The 26,508-nt window shown below is 33.9% G+C and overlaps 1 protein-coding gene across 3 annotated transcripts in view; it reads right to left on the bottom strand.

Annotated features, from left to right (window-relative positions):
- Positions 1-5,398: 5,398 nt before the first annotated feature.
- LOC106707557 (paired box protein Pax-5) overlaps positions 5,399-26,508 on the bottom strand; it is a 71,190-nt gene continuing 50,080 nt past the window's right edge. For all 3 annotated transcript variants that reach the window (XM_045683663.1, XM_045683665.1, XM_045683664.1), the window contains exons 5-12: positions 20,712-20,909; positions 14,714-14,825; positions 14,406-14,580; positions 12,783-12,868; positions 11,949-12,093; positions 9,176-9,307; positions 7,336-7,438; positions 5,399-5,603 (exon numbers count right to left, since the gene is read on the bottom strand). In XM_045683663.1, the coding sequence (XP_045539619.1) occupies position 5,603; positions 7,336-7,438; positions 9,176-9,307; positions 11,949-12,093; positions 12,783-12,868; positions 14,406-14,580; positions 14,714-14,825; positions 20,712-20,909 (952 nt within the window). In that variant the 3' untranslated portion in view covers positions 5,399-5,602. The remainder of the gene's footprint in view (positions 5,604-7,335; positions 7,439-9,175; positions 9,308-11,948; positions 12,094-12,782; positions 12,869-14,405; positions 14,581-14,713; positions 14,826-20,711; positions 20,910-26,508) is intronic.

The following is a 26,508-nucleotide window of genomic DNA, read 5'->3' as shown; positions in this document are numbered from 1 at the left end:
AAGTTTATCAGCTCTCTTGTAGCTTAGATTAAATTCTATTCTATCAATTTCCATAATTGTTTTTAAAAGAACATATCGAAAGAAGGAACTGATAAAAATTTGCAACTTTGTTGCGTTAAAAATAATCTAAGCTTAATTTAGTTGTTTTGTAATTTTTTTAATTAAAATGAACTTTTAGCGTACACAATGTAAGTGTGCTGAAAATTAAACAAAATAATATTGGATTGAGATATAATTTGTAATGAAACAGATAATCAGTTTCTTTTTGGTAGCATGCTTTCAACAGTCTCGTTTTCGTAACTGTCGTCCGAATCTTCAGATAGTGAACTGGATTTTGAGTTTTTCGACTTGCACGATTCGGTCGCTGTATCGTCATCTCTGAAGATCGAGAATATTTTCGATTTAATAGCTGTAAACACGCTGTTTATTTGCTGCGGTGGCTCTTGGACAGCGATGTTGGAAAAGTCCGGTGACTTGTATTTCCTACTACAAGAACAAAGGTTTACAGTTGAAAAAGATGCGTGTGGTGATTCATCGCCAAGTTTAGTCCCACGTTTACGCTTCTCGTTCTTACTCGTACCTTGATCGACCATCGCCAAAGGTAAACCATTATTTCGCATCAAGTAGCTTAATGGCGTCTCGATGGATTTATCTTCGCAAACCTTAACTGGCGTTAAAGTGTCGTCTGTGTTACATGATTGAGTCTTATGGTTGGCCGCATCTAAAAGTCTGAAACTTTCACGTGTTATATAGGTCGTCGCATCTTTGGTTTTAGCATAAATACACCCAAAAAAGCCTTTAGCCATCGAAGTGAAATCATCCGAGGTGATTTTACATGTCGGTATCGTTTCGTTTCGATCGCCTTTCGTTTTAATCACACTCAGTTCGCTATTTGTTAAATGTGCCGTAGAAGGAATAACTTTAATTTTCATACAGTTTTGTACGTTTGTAGGTTTGCTGTTGAAGCCGTAATATGCGTTGATATTCCTCTGCGACTCCGTCAGTAAGTTGTGTGCGCTGAGCGTTTCCTCCTCCATGGCGTTAGACGAGGGTTGACCTTGAGATTCCGTTTGCATGTATTGCATATTCTCTATGTTTATTTTCGACGGACATTTGTCGAGATTCAAAACTGAGAAACGATCTTCCATCATAGTCACAGACTCGCTTAAGATCATTGTATTCGAACAGTACCTCGGTTTGTTTTTGCATTCCTTTCTTTTTTCTTCAGACCCTGTACAACTCATTACCTTCTCAGCGCTTACGTTGGTAGAATCTCTTCTGTCAGACGAAGTAGAGTATGCAGCACAGCTTTTATTTTGGCAAATGGAATGTTTTGATTTTGAATCGTCTCTGAATGGACATTTCTCGAAACCAGCAGGTGTGTTGAGGTTATCGGGAGAGTTAGATTTCGAATCGTTTCTAAAAGGACACTTGTTTGAATGAGAAGGTTTATTAGAGTTAGATTTTGAACCGTCTCTAAATGGACACTTTTGATATTCTGATTGGTTATTCTGGTTATTGGAAAATTTAGTATTTGAACGATCTCTAAATGGACACTTAATTTGAGAATCAGTTTCAGAAGGTTTATGTATTTCGTCCGAGTATGGACACTTTTGCAAATCGGAGAGAGATTTTTTTGCTTGGGGCGCAATCGAGCAACAAGATGCTTTTCTCTCCTTTTTTGGTGGCGGTTTCAAAGCATCCGGATCACATTTTGGCGCTCTCAGCATAGTCGCACAACACCTCGTTGAGTCAATAGTCGTGCAAGAATGTTTTACTTCAGCAGCCGCACCTTTCTTTGAGCATTTAGCCGAACCTCTACAGATATCTTTAGTATCCTGGCTTATAGCAGACCCTGGAACGTGGCGTTTAGATGCCACACTTGTACTGGAAAAAATACTAGCACAAATTTGTTTAGTTTCAAAACTCATATTGGAATCATTACAAATTTTACATGATTTTGGTTGAGATGATTTAGTGCTACCTTCACACACTTTTGCTTTAGTTTTATCAACACATGCATTAGATTCTTCTTGTTTTTTAGACTTACAAGAGCTTTGATAACTACTCGTTGAATGGTTACTATTACGGCTACTATTTCCACATAGATAGGGAACTATGGTATGTGTCTTATCATTATCTGTTAAATCAATTGTGAGGTTCGAAGAGTTTTCACCTTTAAGTACATTTGTATTGAGTACATTCCTGACAGTAAGCTGATCTCCCAGGTTAGCGGGACGCACGGAAAACGTTTGAGGATACGGCTCGATAATCTCATTGCTATAAAAGATGTTATCACTTAGTGTTTTTGACAATTCTGTGGAATAATTTGAATAATCTTCTGTTAAATTATCTTCTATAAAAGAGGTTTCTGTTGATTTACAATTCCTATTTTCGGGAATCACTTTTGTGTAGTTTAAGATCCCGCCAGAATTTGAATAAATTTCATCAACGTTTGTGGAATATAAAGTATTTCGGGAGTCCTCGGAGTCTGGGATGATGATTAAGCTGGCTTCACTGTCCTGATCCATTGAGGTCTCGGACAAGTCCGATTCTTTATATTTATTGTTGTGTGGATTCATTTTGTAAAAAATGGATTCTGCATACTAAGTTTCAGATGGTGATGATTTAACATCGTTCTTTCTTTTTCTTGCTTTTTTCACAATTACATTGTTTACACTGCTTTTTAAATAGCTTGGATTGACACTTATAAATTACATCGTTTCTGAATTTTCAGTTTAATGTTACTTATTTTTTTCAATAAATAAACGTCACTTTGACGTATTTTCTTCTTTTTGTCAATCAGTTTCTTCTTAAATTCTGTTGAAAATCCAAAGTACTTAAATGAAAGAGTCTTTTACAAAAAAACTTTTTATAAAACCGCTTTTTTTATTAATTTTCTGTCGATATAATTTTGAAGTTATAGATTTTTTTGATGCTTGATGTTTAGATTAAATCCATCTGTTTCACAGAGTTAGATTTATATGTTTTTATGCAGATGTTTCAACAATGGAAACTCGTTTATAATTAGTAATATTCAAATTAGGGATGTAAATAAAAAATGTTTACTTATAAATTCATATGCCTTTATTTCGTACTGGTGCGTTTGCCTTACAAATATACTTAGTACAAATTAAAACAAAATTGAATTATATTTATTCACTGACCTCTATATTACTGGACAGGCTAAGCCGTGATATATTGTGCCTATTTCATTTTTGACATTTGGACGCTGACGGAAATAGTTAATAGCGGTGTAATTAGCCGAAAAGTAAGTTCAAATGGCGCTTTAAAATTGGAACGAAGTTCCAAAGCTATAATTCCCAAGCAGTGACCTGTCCAGAGTGTATCGAGAGGTCAGTACTTATATATCACTAAATTGATATGCTTTCGAAAAATCAAAAGCGAAATTACATAAGAGAAATGTAAAATAATATAAAAAGAGAAACATTACACTGGGACTTCGTCTTCTAGGTAAAATTTAAGGTCATCACTTATTAAGATTTCCCGTAGTTTTGAGTTACGTCATTTCCATGTTCAATACGTGAGAGACTGAGTATGCTAAAAAATCTGATGTTCTAATGACACGTGATGACGTTGTTACATCATACAGTTTTAATGAGCGATAACCTTTACAACATAAGACTTCTTTAACAACTATTACATGCATTAAAAATTATTAATAACAAACTTCAAATTAAGATATATTATGGAAGATGATCCTAGTCTTTGAAATACAATTATTTTATAACTAGACCTGAAAAATACTATTTTTATAAGAAAAAATATAATAAAGACTCTAGAAGACGAACATCCTTGCATCTTTGGCAATGAGATTGCATTTCGTAATACATACGCTACTTTATATAAATGAACAGCTGTAAAAGTGTGCTTAGATAAATGTCTTATTATACCAGAATCAATTTGCTTATTGTGGATTTCTTAAACCAAAGTCTCACTTTAAAACATACTGTTATTTTAATTGTTAAAAATAATAACAAGGTTGAATGAAGATATGTTTTATATAGAGATGTTGGTCTCAGAAACCAACGATTAGATCCAGTATCACGGTTATTCATACTACTTTGATGCAATTGTAAAAGTGACCAATATACGAGTATTCCACTCAATCTGAACACGAACTGTTCATATCGACACTGGAAAGCGAAAACGCTGTAACCCCGAAAGTATGAACTTTACAGGAGAGCCAAAAAATGATAACTGGTGAGCTGATACGCCTACAAGCATGCGGTATTTAGCAATGTTGTGTAGTTTGTGCTAACCTATAATAAAATCATTATCGTTTGATAATGTTTGAAATTATTAACGTGTGAAAAACATATTCGCGATTTCAAGGGTTACAGCGTTTATGCTTTCCAGCGTCGATATCTGAAGTTTAAATGACGTCATATTATACAGCATTCAAAATGCAACAACTGTCACCTACAAATGTCATGTTCAAATGTTGGAAGATGTATTTTGATTGTTAAATGTGATCCAGTTTTTTTGGCAACAGTGTAATTTATCTAAACACACCTTAATGTAAAGACAATACAATATTCAAAGTCTTTGGCGCATCTCTAAACTGTATGTTAAATGTTTTTGAAACAAATTAAACATGTTATGAAACATATACGAAATATTCTAGCTGCGGAAAGAAAGACGGCAAAAAAAAATAAACAATAATATAATTACTAAGGCGATATTTACAACAAAATAATATTAACTAATAAAATAATGGACGGAAATGATAAAGATTTTGAATCATTTAATTTATAATGCAAAAGTTTAAAAATAATAATAATAATAAAATATTTTGAACACATTAATATATTAATAATCTGTAATAGCGATGTTCAAAATAAATTTGCTGTATACATTTGTCGCAATTATAAGCTAACTTTTTAATTATAAAAAGTAAAAAAAAGGAAACACAAATAATCTCATTGTAATTTCATTTATCATTTATACAATTCAAGGTCAAAAAGACCTTTTACTTTAGATCTTAAACTTCCTATGGAAGCATTAATAAATAAGCGATAAGAAATTAATATTTTTTAACAACATAAAATAAGTTAAACTATGAAAAATATTGTATTTCAATTGTGCACAAGACATCTAAATAAAATTGAATTTTACTAAACTTAAAGAAGTCTAAATAACTACATACTATTTGTAGCTAGATTGAGGTAAAGAAAATGAAAAGAATAATAACTAATTTATAACGTTAAATGTAATTACATTTAATATCATTAACATACATTTATTTACATCTTAGACTAAATGAAAGATCTTATAAACACTTTGGCTCTCTCATTAATTCATTTAACTAAATATTTACGATTATAAATGAAACGCTAAATTAAATGTAACAATTTGAGAAAGCATTGGTAGCATACTGACCGCAGAAGTTAAAAAAAAAAGTTTAACAATTGTACATAATAAGTTGTTATCTACATATGAGATTTTCTAAAGGAATGGATTGAGTTTTGTTTATACTAAAACACTCACAATTTGATATACATATAGAAGTGTCCAGATATCACTTTGTTTGTTCGTTGCAACTCGCCGGCAGCTACTGTTGGCACGGCGTCCTCTGATATCTGCAAAAAAAAAAAATGTAAGAAAAAAAAAACAGCAGAAAGCAAATTTTTCTTGTTCGAAATAGACTCAGAAATTAAGAATTTCTTAGTTTAAAATTTTTAATAAGATCTAAAGAATATGAATTCAAAAATTATCAGGTAAAAAAAATAGTGAAATTTCTAAATCTCATTCAAGTATACAAAATTGTAACTTGACTTCTACTCTTAAATCAGAACCAAGGGTTTCCAATCTCCCCTTTAAGCTAGAAAAACTTTAAAAGCGATCGGAGTAGAATCACTTAAATTTAATGCCCATAAGTTACTCCCTCCCCTCGGGACTTCACCCGGCCCTTTGTCTAAGGCCCTTAGGGAGGAATAAAGGAAAGGACGACAAATGTGCGAAAGTGCATTCATTTATTGTGTTTCAATTGATATAGCTTGTTTTACATTTAAATAGATTTCTAGGACAATATAAAACTGTATCATTAGTATTTTATAAGGAATCTATTATTTTAAATCTTAGGGTAGGTATAACATCGTAAAAATAACTATTAATGTACAATTATTATTACCAACCCTTAAAAAAAATATGAAGAGAACGAAAAACATCATCGACATAGATGGGGCCTCAAAATCAGGTTGTAAAATAAAAATGAGGATATAGTATATTACTATCTGATATTGTCGTCAACTGAACTTTCTGGATCAAAAAGAATAACTGAATTGACATCGGCTTTGATATATCGTTTTTAGAATCAGACATCAATTTTACAGTAGATTTGATACATTTTTTCCCCAACTATATTGTCAATTGCGATGCCTCAAAATTTGAAACATGATGTATATTGTGTATATAATTAGAAAATAATTTTGGTTCTGATATTTCTATGTCTACAAATTATAACGCATTTGACAAAATCAAACCGTAATTTGTGTAATTTTTGTGATTATGAAAACTTTTCAATTAATAGTCAGCTTTAATTTTTTTGAAGTAATTATATATTGGTTCGTTTCGAAATAAACACAGAGAGTATAAATTTAAGCGTTAACCAAAACGTTAGCAACAAATTCGAGCAGAACAAATGAAGAACGTTGAAATTTAAAACGCAGGAAAACCGCAGGCGCCAACATATCTCCCTGAGGCACACCTCTGAAAGCAAGCCCGGCTAGCGGCGCAGAGTGATAAAACGTAACAGATTTATTCTGTACACGCGGCCATTTGTAACTCGGCATTTGTTAAATGGGCCAACGGTTTAAAGGCTGTAAAATCTGGCCAGAAATGTAATGTACGTGCGGTCAAAGGCTACGTTGAAGTCCGTCTCGAGAGAACGGGATTTAGGATAAAATGTGTTAACAAGATAATATACAATTAACATTAGTTAATCGTTAGTTACAGTTAGTTAAAAATAGTCAAATTTGCCTGTTGGCAATTTTAACTGACGATCTAGAATCAATTTTGTTTTTCTATGTTATTTGTAAGTAACATTATAAAACCATTTTATTTAAATTAAGCCGAGCTAAAGATTGCCATAACAATCAAAATACCATTAATTATTGTTAAGAGGTCTATCTATTAATTTATCATGAATCAAATGTTCGAATCAAAGATTTCAATAAACCGTAACATCATAGAGATGTATCACGTCTTCTACTACTAGCCACTAACTCGCAAAATGCTCGAATCTATCACGGTATAATAAACAGCTAAGAATAAAGTAAGATAAACAAAAAAATTGGAACATTTCTTACTCACCACTTGGACAGCAGGCCGGTGGTGTGTGAGTAGGGGCCACCGTAAGGTGAATACTGGGAGTATGGTGCCGCGTACGCGTACTCGCTGGCCAGTGTCGTTGTGCCTGGAATTAAAAAACAAAAATAAAAAACTAAAACAAAAGCATAGTAGTACTTATGAAGTAGAATCCATCGCCACGCTTAAGAAGTAAAGAGACACTAATTAGGTGTTGACTGTGAGAATCCACAATCTATAATTTAAGGAGAAAAAGCTTTACATTTCGAATAATCTCACTGTACTATATATAACAAATGCTAAGATTTCGTTACAAAACCGACACGCCTCTGAAGTATTTAAAATTCATAGAGGACACGCCCCTTGCCCGCCACATAGTCCGTAACCACTCTCAACCACCCCGTAGATGACATTTTCATATTTATAACCGAAATAAGCCTCCGAACCCGTTTGAAGATGCCTCGCAGGAGCGCTACGGTTCGTTACTCTTCTTAGACAAAGCCCGTATGGCTCTCCCCTGCCCTCCCACCTCTACTCTGTCCTCTCCTCCCCTCGCTAAAATTATTTGCATAGCCCCGAATGAGCTATTAAAGATGTCTGACTCCCCCATCTCCGCCGCGTAAGCAGATTGCGGTAGATTAAAGACCAAGAGTGAAGCGGTTTTGTTATTGAGAGAACGCGGATAGCGGAATGGAAATTATTAATAATAAATGCCATTCAAAACATTTATTTATAAAATCTTAAACAGTGACATAAAATTCTGCGTTATTATACAAATTTCTACATATAATGTTTATCATCTCCCTGGCCTTTTCCCACTCACGTGGGGTTGGCACACTTTTTTATAAACCTTAAAGTTTTGGCTTAATATTTTACGGCCGGCCGACTGAATGTCGCCAACCCTATTTGGGTGGTTATATTTATGTATAATGTTAAGCTAAAATAAACATATACTGTATGAACTATGAAGATTAAAAAGACATGTCTATTGTTGGCTTGAAATTAATTCGATTTTTATTTATCATAATTTACAAAAATAGTGTGATTTGGTTATTAATTATCATTAACCATCTCGACATATAAAAGGCATGGTAGTTATACTTTATTTTTATTTTAACATAAAATATAGAAAAAGGTTGAGCTATTTAACACTTGTCATTATTTATTTTTCTGTAAAAAAACTATGAATTCTTTTCTAGCTACTTAAATTTAAAAGGTAAAAGGTAATTTTGTCGCAAATGTCGCTAATCTTGTCTTACTATAGTCATAACCTAGAGTATAATAACCTCTGTTATGCTATTCTAGTACTTGATGTTTGAACATAAAGTCTACATTACAGTAACAAGTTAGTTTTTTAAAATTTCAGTTAAAAAGCATCGGAAGAAAATTGGATTTTGTTAGGAGTGGCTTTGGATAGTGCTCAAGTTGCGGTCGAGTTTCACTGGAGTTTTATTCTCAAAGTTTCAAGTGATTTTGTATTAAATTACTGGAATAATTTTTTTTTAAAGTAATTTCTAAAAAACTTTATCCAAAAAAAAAAAATTGTTACTTAAAAAACAGATTTGGCACAATCAATATTGAATTTTTTACTTTTCGGGAAAGGATAATATATTTTTTTTAATTTATACTATAGTATACTATATATACTATACACTATTTAATACTATAGTATACTAAAATGACACTTATCCGCTCCATAGTACTTTAATTCTAAATAGACATTTTTAGGCAAAGATATAATGAGAAAAAATTGCACGTAGCGCCCTCTGATGGCCCAAACTAAACAACTTGAGAACGTATTCGACCAACAATATGACAATATGTCGTCTTACATTGCCTTACTTACCGTCGTAATGTGCGTAAGGTGGGTATGGCGGCGCGGGCGGCTGCAGAACCACCAGAGCTGCGGCGTCAGGACTGGCCGCCGCCGACGGGGGCTCACCCGCGCCCCCGTTCGACCCCGTCGAATCGTTCGTAGCTGTAGAAAGAAGATCTTTTACTTCATGTTTCCACTGTAGAAATACTTGTAAAAGAACATGCTGTCATCTCTCTTGTTCTCTTAAGAAGATAAAGTAATGTGTCATGAATCGTACTGTGGCAGAGCTACTGTGGGCTACAACTGCCGAAACAAACATAGTTGTCTCTTTATTTTTCTAAGCAAAGAAAATGTAAACGACATTATCCAAATTTGATAGAAATAGCTTTTTCATAAAGGAATCGATGGTTTGAATACAGACCTACTCTATTATAAAATATGGCATCTCTAACTGAAGTTAAGAATATAAATGTAGTTCCAGTAAATAAGGGATACAGAAATCTATTTCGTTACAGAAGCAATAGCAAACGTGGTAAAAAAGAATGCTCCATTTTCGATGTAACATGTATAAATCTTTTTGATGGTTGTTTTTTTCGCAGCAGTGATCGATAGCGTCCATTGCGCACCGGCCGAGGCGTGTCGGTGCGCGCGGTAGATTTACTCCCGGCTTGGATGTGATGCCACTGCACTTTGTCGACAATATTTAATTGTTCCATTTGTGGTTACGAAGGTATTGCAAGTAGGCTAACATTTTAAAATTTTCACGCAGTTTGTGCATATTGATTTGCAAAAAAAAACGCGACCGGACCCAAAATACAGGAACAAATGCAGGCTAAATGTTAAACTATACAGCTTAGTATTCTTTAAGCTACATAGATTTTTAAGTAAATAACTATAGCCTCAAAACATTTATATGTCATGAATTACGGAGCTATGTTTATGTGTTTGTTTATTTATATATTCTTTATATGTTATACGATAAAAAGAATACTGTTGTTGTCTTTAAGACATTGATCCCTTTATTTCCTGAATAAAAAAAATATTCAACCATCTAAGAAGCGGGCGAATTTCACCTTAATATAAAATATCTTCTCCACATAAGTATCGGAACTCATTTCCCACGTGACTACAGAGACGCAATCGTAACGGATATCGCTGAGAGCAACCGCGAAGTGCGGTCAGCCGCCATGGGAAGCGGTCACCTATTGGAAATACTTTCATTGATAAATACACACCTGTAGCAAATACGTTTACAAAACAAAAGAAGACGCAAGGACTATTGAATCTAATAAGTCATCATCATCATCATCATCTCCCTGGCCTTATCCCACTTACGTAGGGTCGGCACACAAGGTTTTATGAACCTTAAAGTTTTGGCTTAAGTTTTTACGGCCGGCCGCCTGCCTGTCACCAACCCTACCCTATTGAAGCTAATAAGTGTGAAGTAAAAAAATGATTTTTTTTTAAAAATGATCAAAATTGAAAAGTTTAAGGCTCGTAAATGTTAACCAAAAATATTACATTCAGATTCTGAGAGCGTCGTTAAGCACTTGACCGCACTAAACCGATGTACCAATTTGTTTTTCGATTTAAAAAATCATATGTAGATCTATATTTATCCGACATTCTGATAATGAAGGATCTACTAACGGTGAAGGAAAACATCCCATCATCACAATAATCCGAAAACATGTTTGACAATCCATTCAACACATCATATTCGTAAGTAAGAAATAAACAATAGAATCAATCGGAAGCGAATACAATCCATTCAGAGGTGACCGCATCCTGGTCCTCTCAGTAAGATAATACGAGGGGGAACGTGATCCTCTGTTACTTTAATTTTTGTGTCAATAACTTTAGTTAGTACTGTTGAAAGATTCTGATAAAACAAAAAAAAATACTTATGTTAATATCATAATATAATTTCGACAGTGGAAAGACGCTGTTATGTGAATTTATAAAGATGGATGGATGTATTGTGTGTGTGTGTGTATGAAATTTGGAATAGATATGAAATAGATTAGTTTATAAATTTAGTTTCTTTTTTATTAATATAAGCGGATGAAGTCGCGATCGAGAAATAGTATTTATATAAAAGACATATCAGAATTTTCTTAAAAAAATCAAATGTAATGAAATTGTGTTGAATTATAAATATAATGAATAACATCTAGATGAATTAGAAAGAGTATGTATTGTAAAAACAGATGTTTGAGAAACATCTACATCCCAAAACTGACTATTAAACAATGATTTGTCACGGCCTGAAAACTCAATTCCTCGAGCTATGTAATGCTATTCGGATTGGTTAACTGTTTTCATCGGATTCCCCGTAGATTTGCGGTTGTTTTGTTGACATTTTAGAACACTATATCTGTTGCTATATTAACCCTGTTTGGTGTAAAATTGTCTCAAAAAAATCATCATCCCGATAATGTTCAACTTTCCGTGACGTCGACGAAGTCAAAGAATTTATAAGATGTGGTGTTCAGGTATTTTCTTCTTATAAAACTTTTATACGTAATCGGTGTCTTAGAAGCAGTTTACTTGTAAGCTGCAGATCCTGGGACCGAATCCCACCAAATTTATCCGACATTCTTATGTTCAAGGAAAACATTGTGATTCAACCTGCACATATCTGAGAAGAAATTCAAAAATTCAAAGATATGTGTGAAGTCAACCCGCACTGGGCTAGTGTGGTTGACTATGGCCTAGTTACCTGACTTAGGGTAGACTCCGAACCCCTCAGTGGGGACGTATACTGATCTGATGATGATGATGATGTCTTGCGTTTACTTACCCGAGTGTGGCGTGTAGTGTGGATGTGCGGCATGCTCGTAGGGCGCGTCGAACAGCTCGCCGTAGTATCCGCCCGCACCACCCGCACCACCCAGCTCTGACAGCAGCTTGTATTCATCTTTGAGGCTCCATTTCGATGACCAAAGCTGTTAACAAATTATAATTATAAATTACTAGCTGTCGCCCGCGACTCCATCAGCGCGCAGTTAAAAAAAAATGAAAAATAGATGTTGGCCGATTCTCAGACCTACTGAATATGCTCACAAAATTTCATGAGAATCGGTCAAGCCGTTTCGGAGGAGTATGGCAACGAAAACTGTGACACGAGAATTTTATATATTAGACTATGTGAATAACACTTATAGGAATATCGGGTAAGTGCAAAAAGGCCAGCTAAAAACCATTTTAGGGAAGAAATCCTTGGCCGTCTTTAGATTAGTTGACCTGGTTACCTTTTACCATATTCTCTTCTCTGTAGTAATTAATTTTTAAGCGCTTTCTTCTTCTTCTTCTTCTTTATTTTTGGCTTTGGCACGGTTTGTGCATTAGCCAACGTCAGGTTAGCGCTTTCATATTTAGCGAAATACATTTATTCTATTCTATAAATAAAAACAGGAGTTTGCTCTGTTTATGCATCCCGAAAATTTACTGAACTAATTTTGAATATTGATGCGTCCTATATTGATTACTTAGAGGATTTTAGCCTTAAAAATTCATAGCAAATCTACACTTAGATTCCTTTTTGTGAACTTTGATCTACTCTGAGTCTGAGTAATTGACAACTATGTCTGGAGTTCTTGTTGAGTGCTTCTTTTTGTAAATAAATGTTACTTACGTTAGAGTATATTTGATCGCCATTGTAATGACTTCTCTGTCTCTTCACGTCGTCTTCTGAATGGCTGTTGAAGTCTCGGTTCTCGTCTGTTGACAATGGAATAATTATTTATTACTTTGTCAATTTCTTGTACATAACCGCAATCTTTCTCACTCTTAGAACATAGTATACATCCCATATGTGGAATATATATTAAGATATAGAAATTTATATTTATATATATATATTATATTTATATAAAAAATAGAAATTTAATAAAACAATCTTTGTGTATATTTGATTTGTATCCTTCTTAAAGGTTGGACTTAGATTTGAAATAAACAATTGAGACCTACAAACATACAAAGAAATTAATAATCTTACTAATATTATAAATGCGAAAGTTTAGAAGGATGGATGGATGTTTGTTAGAAGGTATCTTCGGAATGACTCAACGGATCTTGATGAAATTTGGTACAGATGTAGAACATAGTCTGAAAGAACAGATAGGCTACTAACTATTTTTTTTAACTCCGTGCGGACGGAGTCGCGGGCGACAACTAGTCGTCAATAAATGGGGATTTTACGCTAGTTCTTTGCAGATAGCGAGCTAGAATGTACCATAAAGTCTAGAAAGAAAATATGTATGAGGAGAAATTATAAGGTAATATAACATGGGCAGAATTTGTGCTGGAGATTTAATAGCTCAGTAAATCTTGCTGGTTCCGCTGAGTGCACTGCGCTATGGTTACAGGGCGCTAGTGATGTGCTGTTATATAAATAATTATCGATAAAATTAGTAAGAATTTTTTTAAAGAATTGATTGAATTTCTATGAAATTATCAGAAAAAGAGGCCTTATTTAAATAGACAAACAAACAATGAACGGAATGGAACGAAAAGGCAAAAAGAGTTATCTAAATTATTTTTTAAGTCTTAAGATTAGTGTGTTTAATTGAAGTGTTCATAATTAATTAAAGAAAAACATAAAATATGCGGTTAGTATATTTCGTGCCAATTCCATAGTGCTTTTAATAATAATAATAATATGCTTTTCTCTCGGTTTAAGAAACCAATTGATATAATCGTACCGCCGCGTTTAAAGTCGAGTCAGAATAATTGAACAAATCAGGCCAACATCAACATCAACCGGATTGAGTTTTAGCTCTTCGAACTATTTAAAATTTATTTGACACTGGCACATCACTATAGCACAGTCTTCGTAAGGCACGGGGTTCTGCTCTAATCCATGCACCTTATATACTAACAACTTTTGCAGCACACTTTGTGCGCAAGTTTATAAAGTAAAAGTTCAACCGACCGTTACATTATTAAATTTATTTTTGGATTCCTTTAAAATACCACTTCTATTTAAAATTTCCTAATTAGCGTTAAAATGAAATGATTTCGAAAATGATAAATTTAGGATTTCAATCAAACTTTCGCGTTTATTTACTTTTTTCCTAACAAAGAATGAATAACGATATCAAAAAACAGTATACAACAATCAAGAAAGTAAGAACCAGAAGCAAGAATACAGAATGAATAAAAAAACAAAGAAAAAGGCTTTGTAGAATTAAGAAAATTAAAAATGTATTGACCAATATAACAATAATTGCAACCACGTAGCTCATTTTACCCTTACCTTGGTCCTCATGTCTTTTCCTCTTAAGTCCCGCATTACTACCATTGTGTAAGCCATCAACTTGCTCAATCCCGAGAATGCCGTTGATACTATAGCTGCCTGTGTTGGGCACGTGCTCCGCCGCTGGAGACAGCACAGCCGTAGTGCCCGGTGCGTTGCCCGCGTGCGTTATCACCTGATGAAATAATGTTGTACATTATTTATAGGATCTTATGTGAAAGAATATTTCTATAAATGTTATTGCTATGGTAAACAGCGTTTTGACGATTTTTCCAATTAACTTTTAAGCAATGAATATCTACACTTACGGAGACAACGCTGCCTTGAGCTGAACTGATCTCTTGTTCTTGTTGTTGCTGTTGCTGCTGCTGCTGATTATGTGCATGCTTCGCCTTCTCTGCCGCCTTATTGCGGACGATCCTGATAACAATACATGTTTCACAATAAAAAACAATCCATACTTTGTTATCAACAAGTGCGTTGCTTACAATGTTGTTCTTATTATATTATCCTTTTGCTTCTACTATTTTTCGACCGCAATCTTAGCACAGTACTGATTATTCTAAAACTCTATCGTATGCCATCTTGAGTAGTCAATTTATTGGACAATTTTCATGTCAGTGCTAGTTCAAGCTGAAATTGGAATACAATGATTTTTTTTGGCAAATTATTAATCTGTTGGGGGAAAACCGGGAAACGGATAAACGCGTCCTTTAAATATTTAGAGTACTGTAGTCTAATAATCATTCTTCAAATTGCACTCAGAGATATAATAAACATTATAATAAAAATTAAGATATCATCAAGCAATAGAAATTATAGATACAACATGCTTATTCCATTACCATTTTGAACCCTAAAAAAGTACAGGGTCATCAATTAGAACTTTGTGGTCGGGAAATTCCCGGGAACATTTGGGTATTAAAGCGGCACGTGCTGCGACATCTATCCGCAATATACGCGCGTACGTCGCGATTTGTAACGCTTCCTATGCTTTGTTCCTGTTGTTCGGTTAAAAAATAACGCGTGCGAAGGCAAATTTGTTTATTGCGGTACGAAAATGTCAAAAACAAATTAAAAAAAATATTTTTTTATCTTAAGAAATAATGACTTTGATCTCCTGTTTAGACAAAACCTAATTGTAATTACCTGATATATTTGATACTTAACTTCCTTATCATTAAAATTGATTTAACAAAATGTTTATTAGGATGTAAAAAAAGGATATGAATCAAAACGCGAACACTTCAAACCCAAACTTTTTACTTATTTAGTTATAAATTCGTAAGACAACATTACAAACATATCTCATTATAATTCCAATAATTTTCTATACGAGGTAAGCAAATTAGGTACATCGCGCGCCGATGATGTCATTATTTGTTTGGCGGCCATTTTGCAGACGTCGCGGGATGACAGTTCATTTCCCGCCATGATGGATAATAGCGCTCGGTGAGTTATTGCCAGTATCTCTCGGGTCGACATATGCAAAAATTGTATTACGAACTTATCAAAAAGGTCAGATTAGTTTAGGGGTCGTAATAGAGTAATCAGTTTTTACCTTTAGAGGGATTTTGGTGATTGATGTCTTTATTAAAGTGATGAATGCATTATCAAAGAATTCGTTTAATGTGTTATTTGTCTAGTCGTTACGATTTTCTTTCCTTACTTTGATTAGTAAAGAATATTTGTTATAAAATACTCGATTTTATATCAACTTTGTAAAAAAATATATATATTGTATATTTCATGATAAATGCACTTTAACGGACATAATTCTGCAAACATTAAGAAGCATCCGTTTCCCGGTGAAAGGGTAACTAACCCTTATTTCAACCCTTGTACATTAAAGGATGTTACCCAATATATTGTATATTTGTTACAAAGCTTAGATAGATTTTAATGTTTTTTTTATTTGCAATTTCATAACATAAATATGTCAACAAATTACCCTCATTCAATTTTCTTTACAATAAATAACAACGTGAATCTATAGAGTTATATTAACATTGAAAATTCATGATAAAAAAATAAACGAATTTCGAAATAATGACGAGAGAAATCTTAAGAAAAACAGGAAGAAAAGTACATTATCGTTGACAGCACTCAACCCCCCACAAAATAGCCCTAAATTACCCTATCACGAGTTACACAATTTCGCGCTACACAAAAAAAATCAAATGTCAAAACGGGGCCGGCAGAATTATGGATCCAATTACAAACGACGCGGTGCCCTCGATTAAAAAATGTCTTGGTGTTTTTTTTTCTGCGACTTGGCAATTTTTTTTTATTCGGTCCGCTCTTTTTTATTGTATTGTTTCATGGGCATTTTTATGATTATGTCTTTTCTGTTTCGGTGAGTTGATTTTTATACGATTTATTTTCAAGTTAACTTTTTGATATTTATTATTTTATACATCTAAATAAACTTAAGTATTTTATTAAAATGAAATACATCTATTTTTTTTCTTTCTGGTTTCTTTCTGCAATGAAAAAAGCTGACCAAAAGTTTTTAAACAATGTAAAATAATTTATTCTTTTATATATTTAAAGAAATGAATCGAAAATTCTAGTAAGATCCATTAAATCAAATTGAGCAGATCTAAAAACTATTTCTCAGCTTTAATATCAAAATATTAAAAGCAATAAACATAAGATTACAACAACTCTTAATTCCTCACACTTGGAATAGTCTCAGTAAACTACACAATAATAGTCAAGACGATGCTTCCACTCAAATAGATTCGTATTTAGGATCCCCACGACCGCACACCGACGTCGCATTACCGCCTCGTGGCGGACACGTGTCGGAAACGTGTCGTGGGGCGAGAATCGCCCTTGTATTGAGCACGCAATTGCTTTAAAATTGACTGTCGACTTTCGATTCTGTGGAGAATTTTTTAATTTTAATTTTGGAACGAAGTTATCGCGCGTTGTGAAAGGGGACTAGACGGAAAAAATTCTTACGAAAAGTTGTCACGACACTCTTTGCTATAGTAAGTAACATATGTTAACGACGAATGAGCGCTACTTCACCATGGCAACGACGTGACAATATATAACGAAAATTCATAGAAATAAAATGTACTTCTTGTGAAGCCTTAAGTTTTTTATTCATAGAATAAACATTGGTTCCTTCACTAATTAATCGAAAGGAACTTCGTTCCATCCGGGTGTCCCTTGACACCTCTCAAGTTTTTTTTTAATAGGATAGATATACGAAAAATAGATTATCTTCACATTTTGATTTTTTTTCCATGCATAAAATTAAATTTATACTAAAAGCTAACATACATATAGAGTTAAATTGTTTCTAGTAAATTAGTTAATTCTCCTATTAATGTATCTCAAATATTATACGTTAAATAAAACAAAAGCTCGAAAGATATAATGACATCAGAACTCCCTCAGGTTCTCCTGAAAACAATAGCAATGTTGCCAATTTAAAACGCAAACTTCACTAATACGATTTAAAAAGTCCCCCAGGCGAGCGGCTGTTTATTGAGACCAATAATCCTGGTTTATTGTTCGATAATGGACTCTCGCTCCCTACGAATGGACGAATGAATGACTGCTGACTCGAACCCAAATTTGCTTTTAAATTTGCTCGCGAACTCCCATACTTAAATGAGTGAATGAATGAATATTTCAAAATATAGAGAAAAATTACGTTGATTTATGTTTTATATTGTTTAATTATTTTAGGGAATTTATTATTATGTTATATAGTATTTGTTTATGGTGACAGTAACGTCATAAAATCTAATTTCTAATATATAAAATTCTCGTGTCACAGTTTTCGTTCCCGTACTCCTCCGAAACGGCTTGACCGATTCTCATGAAATTTTCTGAGCATATTCAGTAGGTCTGAGAATCGGCCAACATCTATTTTTCATTTTTTTTTATCTGCGCGCGGACGGAGTCGCGGGCGACAGCTATTATAATAATATTGGTATATTATTTGTTTTAGTATAGTTAATGCATTAGATTGTCACAGGCCCTTGATGACGATGATTATGATTTAGTTCTTTTTTCTGTTTGTTTTTTTTTTAAGAAGCTATTTGGCGTCTTTCTAAAAATGGTCCAAAAATTTACATTACTATAAGTATTTTTTTTTATATCACAAGGTGACAAACGAATACGCCCAAAGGCGAAGTGACCGCTGCCCATAGACATCCGCAATTGCAAATGCGTTGCCTACCTTTAATCGGCAATAGAGAGGACGCATAGAAAGAGGATATATTCCCTTCCTATCCGTCACCTCCACCGTCAAAAACACTTCCCCTTTTTAACTCTCTTACTTTATCTCTTTAACTCCCCTTACTTATAAGAAAGGGATGGGAAGAGAAAGAGGATCAAAATTATGCATGTTTCATCACGAACAATATTAGTTTTACTTCGCATGTAATACTTAGCCTAAGCTTACATAAACTTTTCATTACCAAGCGATATCAGCGTGCAATCAAAATCGACACAAGTAATCTGTCAACAAATTATCAGCGGATACCTTCAACCTAAATTAATAAACGGTAGCGGACAGATACGAAAGATAAAAATGACACGCGTCGACAAATTAATAACAACACTGACAATAAGTGGGGAGTTTTATCTTATCTGGTAACACTACGCGTTATTAGAGCCGTGAATGTTGCCAATTGCGATAAATATTTTCACCATAAATGTTGATAATCTTGAATAATGTCACTGGTTGTATAGTATGGGAGCAATTGACACGTAATGTCAACTATATGCCTTTAACTGTATAATTCATAGTAAATAAATGGTCCCTAAGGGAAACCCTTAAGATTAATACGCATTACTAAACTCCTCGACTCTCTACCTCGAGATACGTTATTCTCGCTTGCACAGGTGGAGGCGTCCACTCAACATCAACCAGGGTCACCGCTGCGGGGCGGTTCAGGGCGAACGAGGTGTGAACGAGTGTTAACCTTTAGTGTAAACTAAGTGTGAGAAATCTACACTAAGAAGATGTTTAAGTAATCAATAAGTTTGAACATGACAGTAAGTAGGGACATTAAAGAGAACCAATGATACGTCTGTACAAGTGGAAAGTTAAATTACATTTTCTTTAGAAGCAGTTTGTTATAGTTACTCTGCCGTCTAAAAGTTGTTTTGACGAGAAAATATTATCCAAATGCAATAAAATATTATTTTTATTATAAATCAATCATTAAGTTAAAAGCAAAACGATGTTCTTTTGATCCACAAAAGATATCATTCCAGAAAACCCGGTGATATGTTGAAACGTTACAATTGTGTATTATTATTATATTTCACCATTGGCAATAATTCAATGGACGCGAGGCTCGGGATGTCCGGCGCGCGGCGAGCACGTGTCCCGACTTCCGGCGCCGCCATCTTTGTTCCCCCACTTTCCGTTTCCGGGATCCTCTCTCCGCAGACACGCAACCCCTTGCCATTCGGGCCACGAAGACGACGGACAATTGATATTGTTATAAACTACATTATTTATTATTTTCATGTATTATCTACATCTACAAGAAAAATGGTTCATCATTGATAATGCTAACGTTCGTTATTAAAAAGTAATTGGATATTGTCATTCTATTACTATGGGTTGTGGTATGGAATTGAAAGCCTTTTTTTTCAACTGAATAACTATATATATGTACTCACTTCGACTATTTACGAAATAGCCTATTTAAAATTTATGTTTGAACAAGTAAAAGTCAAAATATTATATTAGTTTCGCTCATTTCGTGGCCACAACCAACTCTTTCCTAGTATACGTAATCGTGCAAGTAAAACTGCACTCTAATGTAACACAAAAGAACGTAATTTACAATGATATGATGTGGAAAGTTTGCCCAAACTTTTCCCTCAAAGGACCTCAACAATTACGTTTAAATGAGAAACATTTTGGAAACAAAAATATATGCTTTTTCTGTGTTTATATCTAGAGTTATATGTGTTCATTGTTTTTTTTTTAAATACTAGCTATGATTATTATTAACACGTAAATTTTCAACAACATTCAGAATTAACATGTTTACCTTCAATAGAATGGTTTTTTATATAGTCCTTTCTATCTAGCATCCTAGCGTTCTATCTAGCATCGAATTACTCCTACAACAAATTCCAATAGATATAAAAAAAAGATAAAACAATGTATATTTATGTATTTCGGTAAAACCTTAGGATGCCGTAGAATTCCACTGCCGTGACTTGTGTTAACGCATAATGTCTTTGTTTTGTCAAGGAAAATGATGCTTGTCACAGCAAAGGAGTCCTACGGCTAGAAAAACATTATCCAAAAAAACATACCTGTTTATACTAGACACTGAAGGCACATTATCCTGACTGCAGATCCCTTCACTCAGCAGCCGGTCTCTTATCTCCCATGCGAACATCGTCGGGTTCTCTCGCTTGTAAGCTGCGATCGCGTCCACCACTGGCGGCGTCGCAACCTTCGGCTTGGACCCGCCTATCACGCCGGCCTTGAAACTGCCCGTCTCGTAGTACCTGGAAGATAATACCTGGATGAATACATGATATGAAATTGGTAGTTACTCTCCTTGTCTTCTATGATAGAACGAGCTGGTGGTGATGATGACCCTTATCTTACAAAGACATTAGAGTGCTCAATGCGACGCTAAAACTTTCACCTCGTAGATAGAATGTAAATTAAACTAGAATGTTCTTCAAATATGTTGGATTTAAAGAAATTCACAGCTGGCGTCTATTAAGATGGAACCAGACAATGTTAACTGAAGTTCTGATCGCAAACATGATAAGATCTTAAAGACGAAAGAATTCGTTATGATAATTCATTTAAAAGTTCTGGATACTTAAATTTAGAAATGGTCGTCTACTATCAGAACGAAAATTTAAATAAAGGTAAGATGGAGGAAGAGAGCGTCATTTGACTTGCAATCTGCAGGTCCTGGGTTCGAATCCCGCTATGTACCAATGTGTTTTCGATTTACATATGTACATTTATCCGACGTTCTTACGGTTAAGGAAAAACATCGCGATGCAACCTGCACATATCTGAGAAGAAATTCACAGATATGTGTATGAAGTCAACCCGCTCTTGGTCAGTGTGGTTGCCTATGACCTAGTCACCCCCTAACTTAGGGTATGTTAGCCAGCGCGGATGTTGTGTGATCTACACAACACTGGTTTCAAAAACTAACGATCATTCTTTTCTTTATTAAGCGAAGTGACAACAAAAGAAAAATAATCAAAATTTCGCAAGCGAGAAATCACGACCATATGGTAAAGAGACGATTCTCGATTCCCAAACCAGCCGTACAACCCTACGCACTCACGCCCGCGTCCCCTGAGAGATGGTATTACCATCGACGAAATTAAATTCAGGCAGGCCAATAAAATAATGGGACTGTATTATGACAATTTGATTAGTACCGGACACCCTACCCTTTCGTTTAAAGTGCAGCCCCGTTTGCTTTGTGATTTATTGTCGCTGACGATGTTTTTTTTATTCATAATTTGATTTCACTGTTTGCAACTGGTTGGTTAGAGTTATGGGTTCATTTTATAAAAAAGAAATTATTATCTCTACAAGAATAAGGACGTTATTTTAGAGCTGGTATATGAGAATCTATGAAATATATCGCAGAGCGTTATAAGCAGTTAGGGAAAGAAAATGTAAGAAAAATGGCGGACATTTAAAATTTGAATTGCTTGTTCCAAATTTGAATTATTTGTTCCATGTTGAATTGTTCCAAATTTGAATTTGTGTAACATTATCGTAAATTCAAAATATTTTGGACAATGTCTGTATCCCTGTGTCAGTGACAGAGCGTGTTAGGGACAACGGGAGTCCCGCGGGACAGGCGGGACTCGGGGCCCGGGATTGCTGTCTCTTTGATAATAATACATTGTCTACATTACCACTTGTAAACAGATAATATGAAAAGCATTGTTGACATTTCTGTTGTTTCTGTCTTTTACCAAAGATATTTAGCTTTTTTAATTATACAAATTTGTGACACTTGTTTAACTACGTAAAACATATTGATGTCTCGATTATTTCAAGGGTATCTTAATATGTTTTTACACAAATGTTTCAGCTTTGAAAACCCAGGGTAACAATATTTAGGTAGAAGCAAAGACTGTAAGACATTAACAGCTAAACTTCGTAGATCTTAGAACGGAATACATCTAGAATCTTCTATAATAAACATCTATGAAGATGAAGGGGAAGAACACAAGTCGACAGACACCACCACCTAATTTTCGTCTAATATATGTCGGATGAGCACCGCCCGAAGTGTTTGAGAAACACACAACGTCAGTGGTGGTAGCACCACTAACATCATTTTTAGCATTGCTCATCCTTAAATGAAACGGAGCCTTTGATCAATATCCTTATATTTCTCAGCAGAGTTTTTGCCTCCTTAAAGAGCTCTGAACACTCCGGCGGTCGTACGGAGGCTGACTCTGTGCCGCCGGAACATTCTTATTTATACCCTCATGAGACTTACAATAAAGTGTTTGAATTTAGTAATCGTTTGTAAATTAATCTAAAAATTACAATAAATGAAGTTTTAATCAATTAATCGATTGTAAGAACGTATTTACAAGAGTTATTTAATTAATTTCAACAGTGAGATATTTTTATAAGATGGTCACGCCGATATATATACTGTAACTAATACATGAAACTAACGAAATACAGTAATTTGCCGACATTCTTACTAATATTACAAATGCGAAAGTTTAGATGGATGATTGGATGGATGGATGTTTGTTTGAAGGTATCTCCAAAACGGCTCAACGGATCTTGATGAAATTTGCCACATATGTAGAACATAATCTGGAAGAACAATAGGTAACAATACTTATTAGTTTTTTTGGTATTTTTTTTTTAAATTGGTAATCACTGAGAGCAAGAAAAATCTACACATTACCATCAAACGACTTTCAGTTATTGTATTTATGAACATAAACCAAACATCAAAGGTATAATGTAATCAGAATCCAAAACAACCGCTGTAAAGCTCAAAGCTCCGAAGCTTTAAGCTCGTTACAGAGCGGTAGATTACGCAGATAGAAACAATAATACTGGACCGCACTTAAGTAATTTGGCGCGGGGTGTTGCGGAGTGTGGGGTTGCGGGGCTCAGGGTGCGGGGTGCGGGGTTGCGTGTTGTACACTTATTCACAAACGCTATATCGAGATAAGTCAATTATAAGTGTGATCGCACCCCGAACGACATGGCGAGTGGTACAATCGTGTAGACAAGTGTTAAATAATTAAAATGACAATTAATTTGAAGCGTGAAGTAGATATTTTCTAAGATTAAAGGTTTAAAGCCAAGACTTCCAAAGAGCAAAGATAACCAAAAGATATTATAGTAATCAGACCAAAAATCTTTACTTTGCAATGTAAAATTGATCGAAAACATTTAACTATAGCATAGAAACTATTTGGAAAGATAAAAAATTGAAAAGAAAAAACTTCTAAATGACATTTTCATAGTAAACTTTGTTTTAAAAAAAACTTTAGGACGCGACGTTACGCGGGCTATGAACAAGGGCGCTATGTACGCGGGGGCGGGGGAGGGATGATTTTTTAGGGTTGTTTAATGCGAATTTTTTGAATATGTTGCTCTTTTATTGCCATTAAACTTTATATTTGTTTGTATAGAATATTGCACTACTACTACTATCCAATAATAGAATAGAATAGAAGAAGAAATTAAGAAGTAAAAGGTTAGCGTGATATGGTCATGTTATGAGGAGGGAAGAATCGCATGTGACAAAGAGAACGTTAAGTATGAGTGTGGATGTGTACACAGGTAGAGGTAGAGATGGATGGATTGCGTGAAAGGTAACATGAATAAGAAGGGAGTGACGACTGAGATGAGGGTAAATAGATTGATGTGGAGGACGGAAACCTGGTGCACCGACCCTACATAAGTGGAACAAAGACAGGGTGATGATGATGATGATGGAAACTGTGGCACTTTATATATACAAGGTATAATTTTAAAGTACATTCTGGGTACATTTTTTACGATTAGTTCGTTATAGTTTTATATAGAATGAGACATAGGGAATTTTGATTTTTAAAAAACCTCAATCACGTACTAAGAGGATTAAAGTCCTAAAGTGTGGATTAAGTTTCAGAAAATTTACTCTAAGGTACTTTTAATTAAACAAGAAACAATTATGATTTCGCCATTATAGTTAAACTTTATATTTCTTAATTTGAATCACGAATCCTTCAACATTTTTTATTGTCTATCCTATCGTAGTTAGTTCTGATCCGAATATATAAAACCTACTTAGGCATAAAAATAAATACTATAAAAGAAAAAAAATCAAGACAGCTACAGTATGACAAAAATACCGATGAAACTTTTTTGACATGGATTGGAGTGGCGCTAGTGACCTGCCGTAACTTAATTTAGACTTATACGCACTGGGACAGATGTCTATCTTTCTGTACTATTCAAAAATCTATCTATAGTCAAATCCTACATCTTGAACATAGTAAGTTGAATATAGATCAACACTATAGATACGATAGCTTGTCACCAATTTGTCATCAATAAAGGACTCAATATCAATTTGTCGCATATTGGACATATTGGTGATCAAGATAACGCGTACCAACGAGGGCACGTAACTAACTTAACATGACTCTAGCTTAGTGTTAAGCTTCAAATTTAATGTAACTTGAATCCATTTATTATTTAATACTTGAAACGTTATATTAAATTAGGAAAATTCTTTAAATTTAAATTAAAAAAAAATATATATAATTATAATTTAAAAGAGAACAGTTAAAATTTTTAGATTGTAAAATTGCTCCATTCATTGTACAATCTTACTGATATTATAAATGCGAATGTTTGGATTGATTTGTTACTAGATATCTCCAAAACGAAGAAACGGATTTTGATGATATTTTGTATAAATGTAGAATACAGTCTAAAAGAAAACATAGGCTATTTATGATCCTGAACATGTGTAAGGTTCCCGTAGGATACGTTTGATTAACATATTTACTCGATAACTCTACAAAGGTTCTATATATCTTCTTGAAATTTAGCACAGATATATAACATAGTGTCAATAACGTATAGTACTACTATTCATCCATTAATTCCGCACGGACAAAGTCACGGACAAAAGCTAGTTTCATAAATAAAAAAATGCTTTTCATAACCAAGAAGCGTAATAGAAAATATTTATACGAAATAACATTTTTGTAATTTTATCTACATTTATATCTTATACTCATAAAGAGGAAAGATTTTTATTTTATTATGTATAACTAATAAACTCAAAAACTACTGAACCGAATTCAAAAAATCTTTTGACATTGGAAAGTTACATTTTCATTGAATAACAAGGCTATTTATTATTAGAATTATTTTCTTTAATTCCGTAAAGTAGAAGTCGCGGGGAAAAGCTAGTCAATTAAAAATAAAAACAAACACATCGGAACTAATTAATTAAAATGTAATCAATTCAAAAACACTAAAAATTTCTATATCAGATGTTGGTAACATAGATCTCAATGGTTATTAAAAATCACAAACATAGACTTTATAATCAACTGTATAGAGTCTAAATTCAAATAACTAGTTACCCTTAGTGTTGCTAGCTACGAACGGAAGTGTGGGCAGTCACGCTTTCTGCCTACAGACGTACGGACAGCAAAAAAACGGACTAATTATTATATACGGATGCAGGACCGAGCGGACTACTTTCATTTATGTTATATTTAGGTTGTTTTTATTATTTAAAACCGGAAAATTGTATAGCGTAATAACTGAAGGCCCAGAATACGAAGACAGAAGTTATTTAACGTTACCTGTTACCCGCGATTCTGTTCGCGAGGAATTAAAAAAAAAACTTAATTAATACCCTCTGTGTTTTTCCAGATTATGTTCTACGTCTGTACCAAATTTCATCAAGATCCGTTGAGCCGTTCCGGAGAGATCATCCATCCATCTATACATTCGCATTTATAATATTAGTAAGATAGTTTCGTATAAATGTGTCTAAACAATGCGTAAAATGTTCACATTAAAATATGTACCAATGTCTTATTTATCGTTATAATCCTATCTTAACATTTC

The sequence above is a fragment of the Papilio machaon genome, chromosome 23, assembly GCF_912999745.1.
Source record: "Papilio machaon chromosome 23, ilPapMach1.1, whole genome shotgun sequence".
Taxonomy (NCBI): Eukaryota; Metazoa; Arthropoda; class Insecta; order Lepidoptera; family Papilionidae; genus Papilio; species Papilio machaon.
The sequence above is the reverse complement of the archived record's forward strand: the minus strand, read 5'-3'. Positions and strand labels throughout refer to the sequence as shown.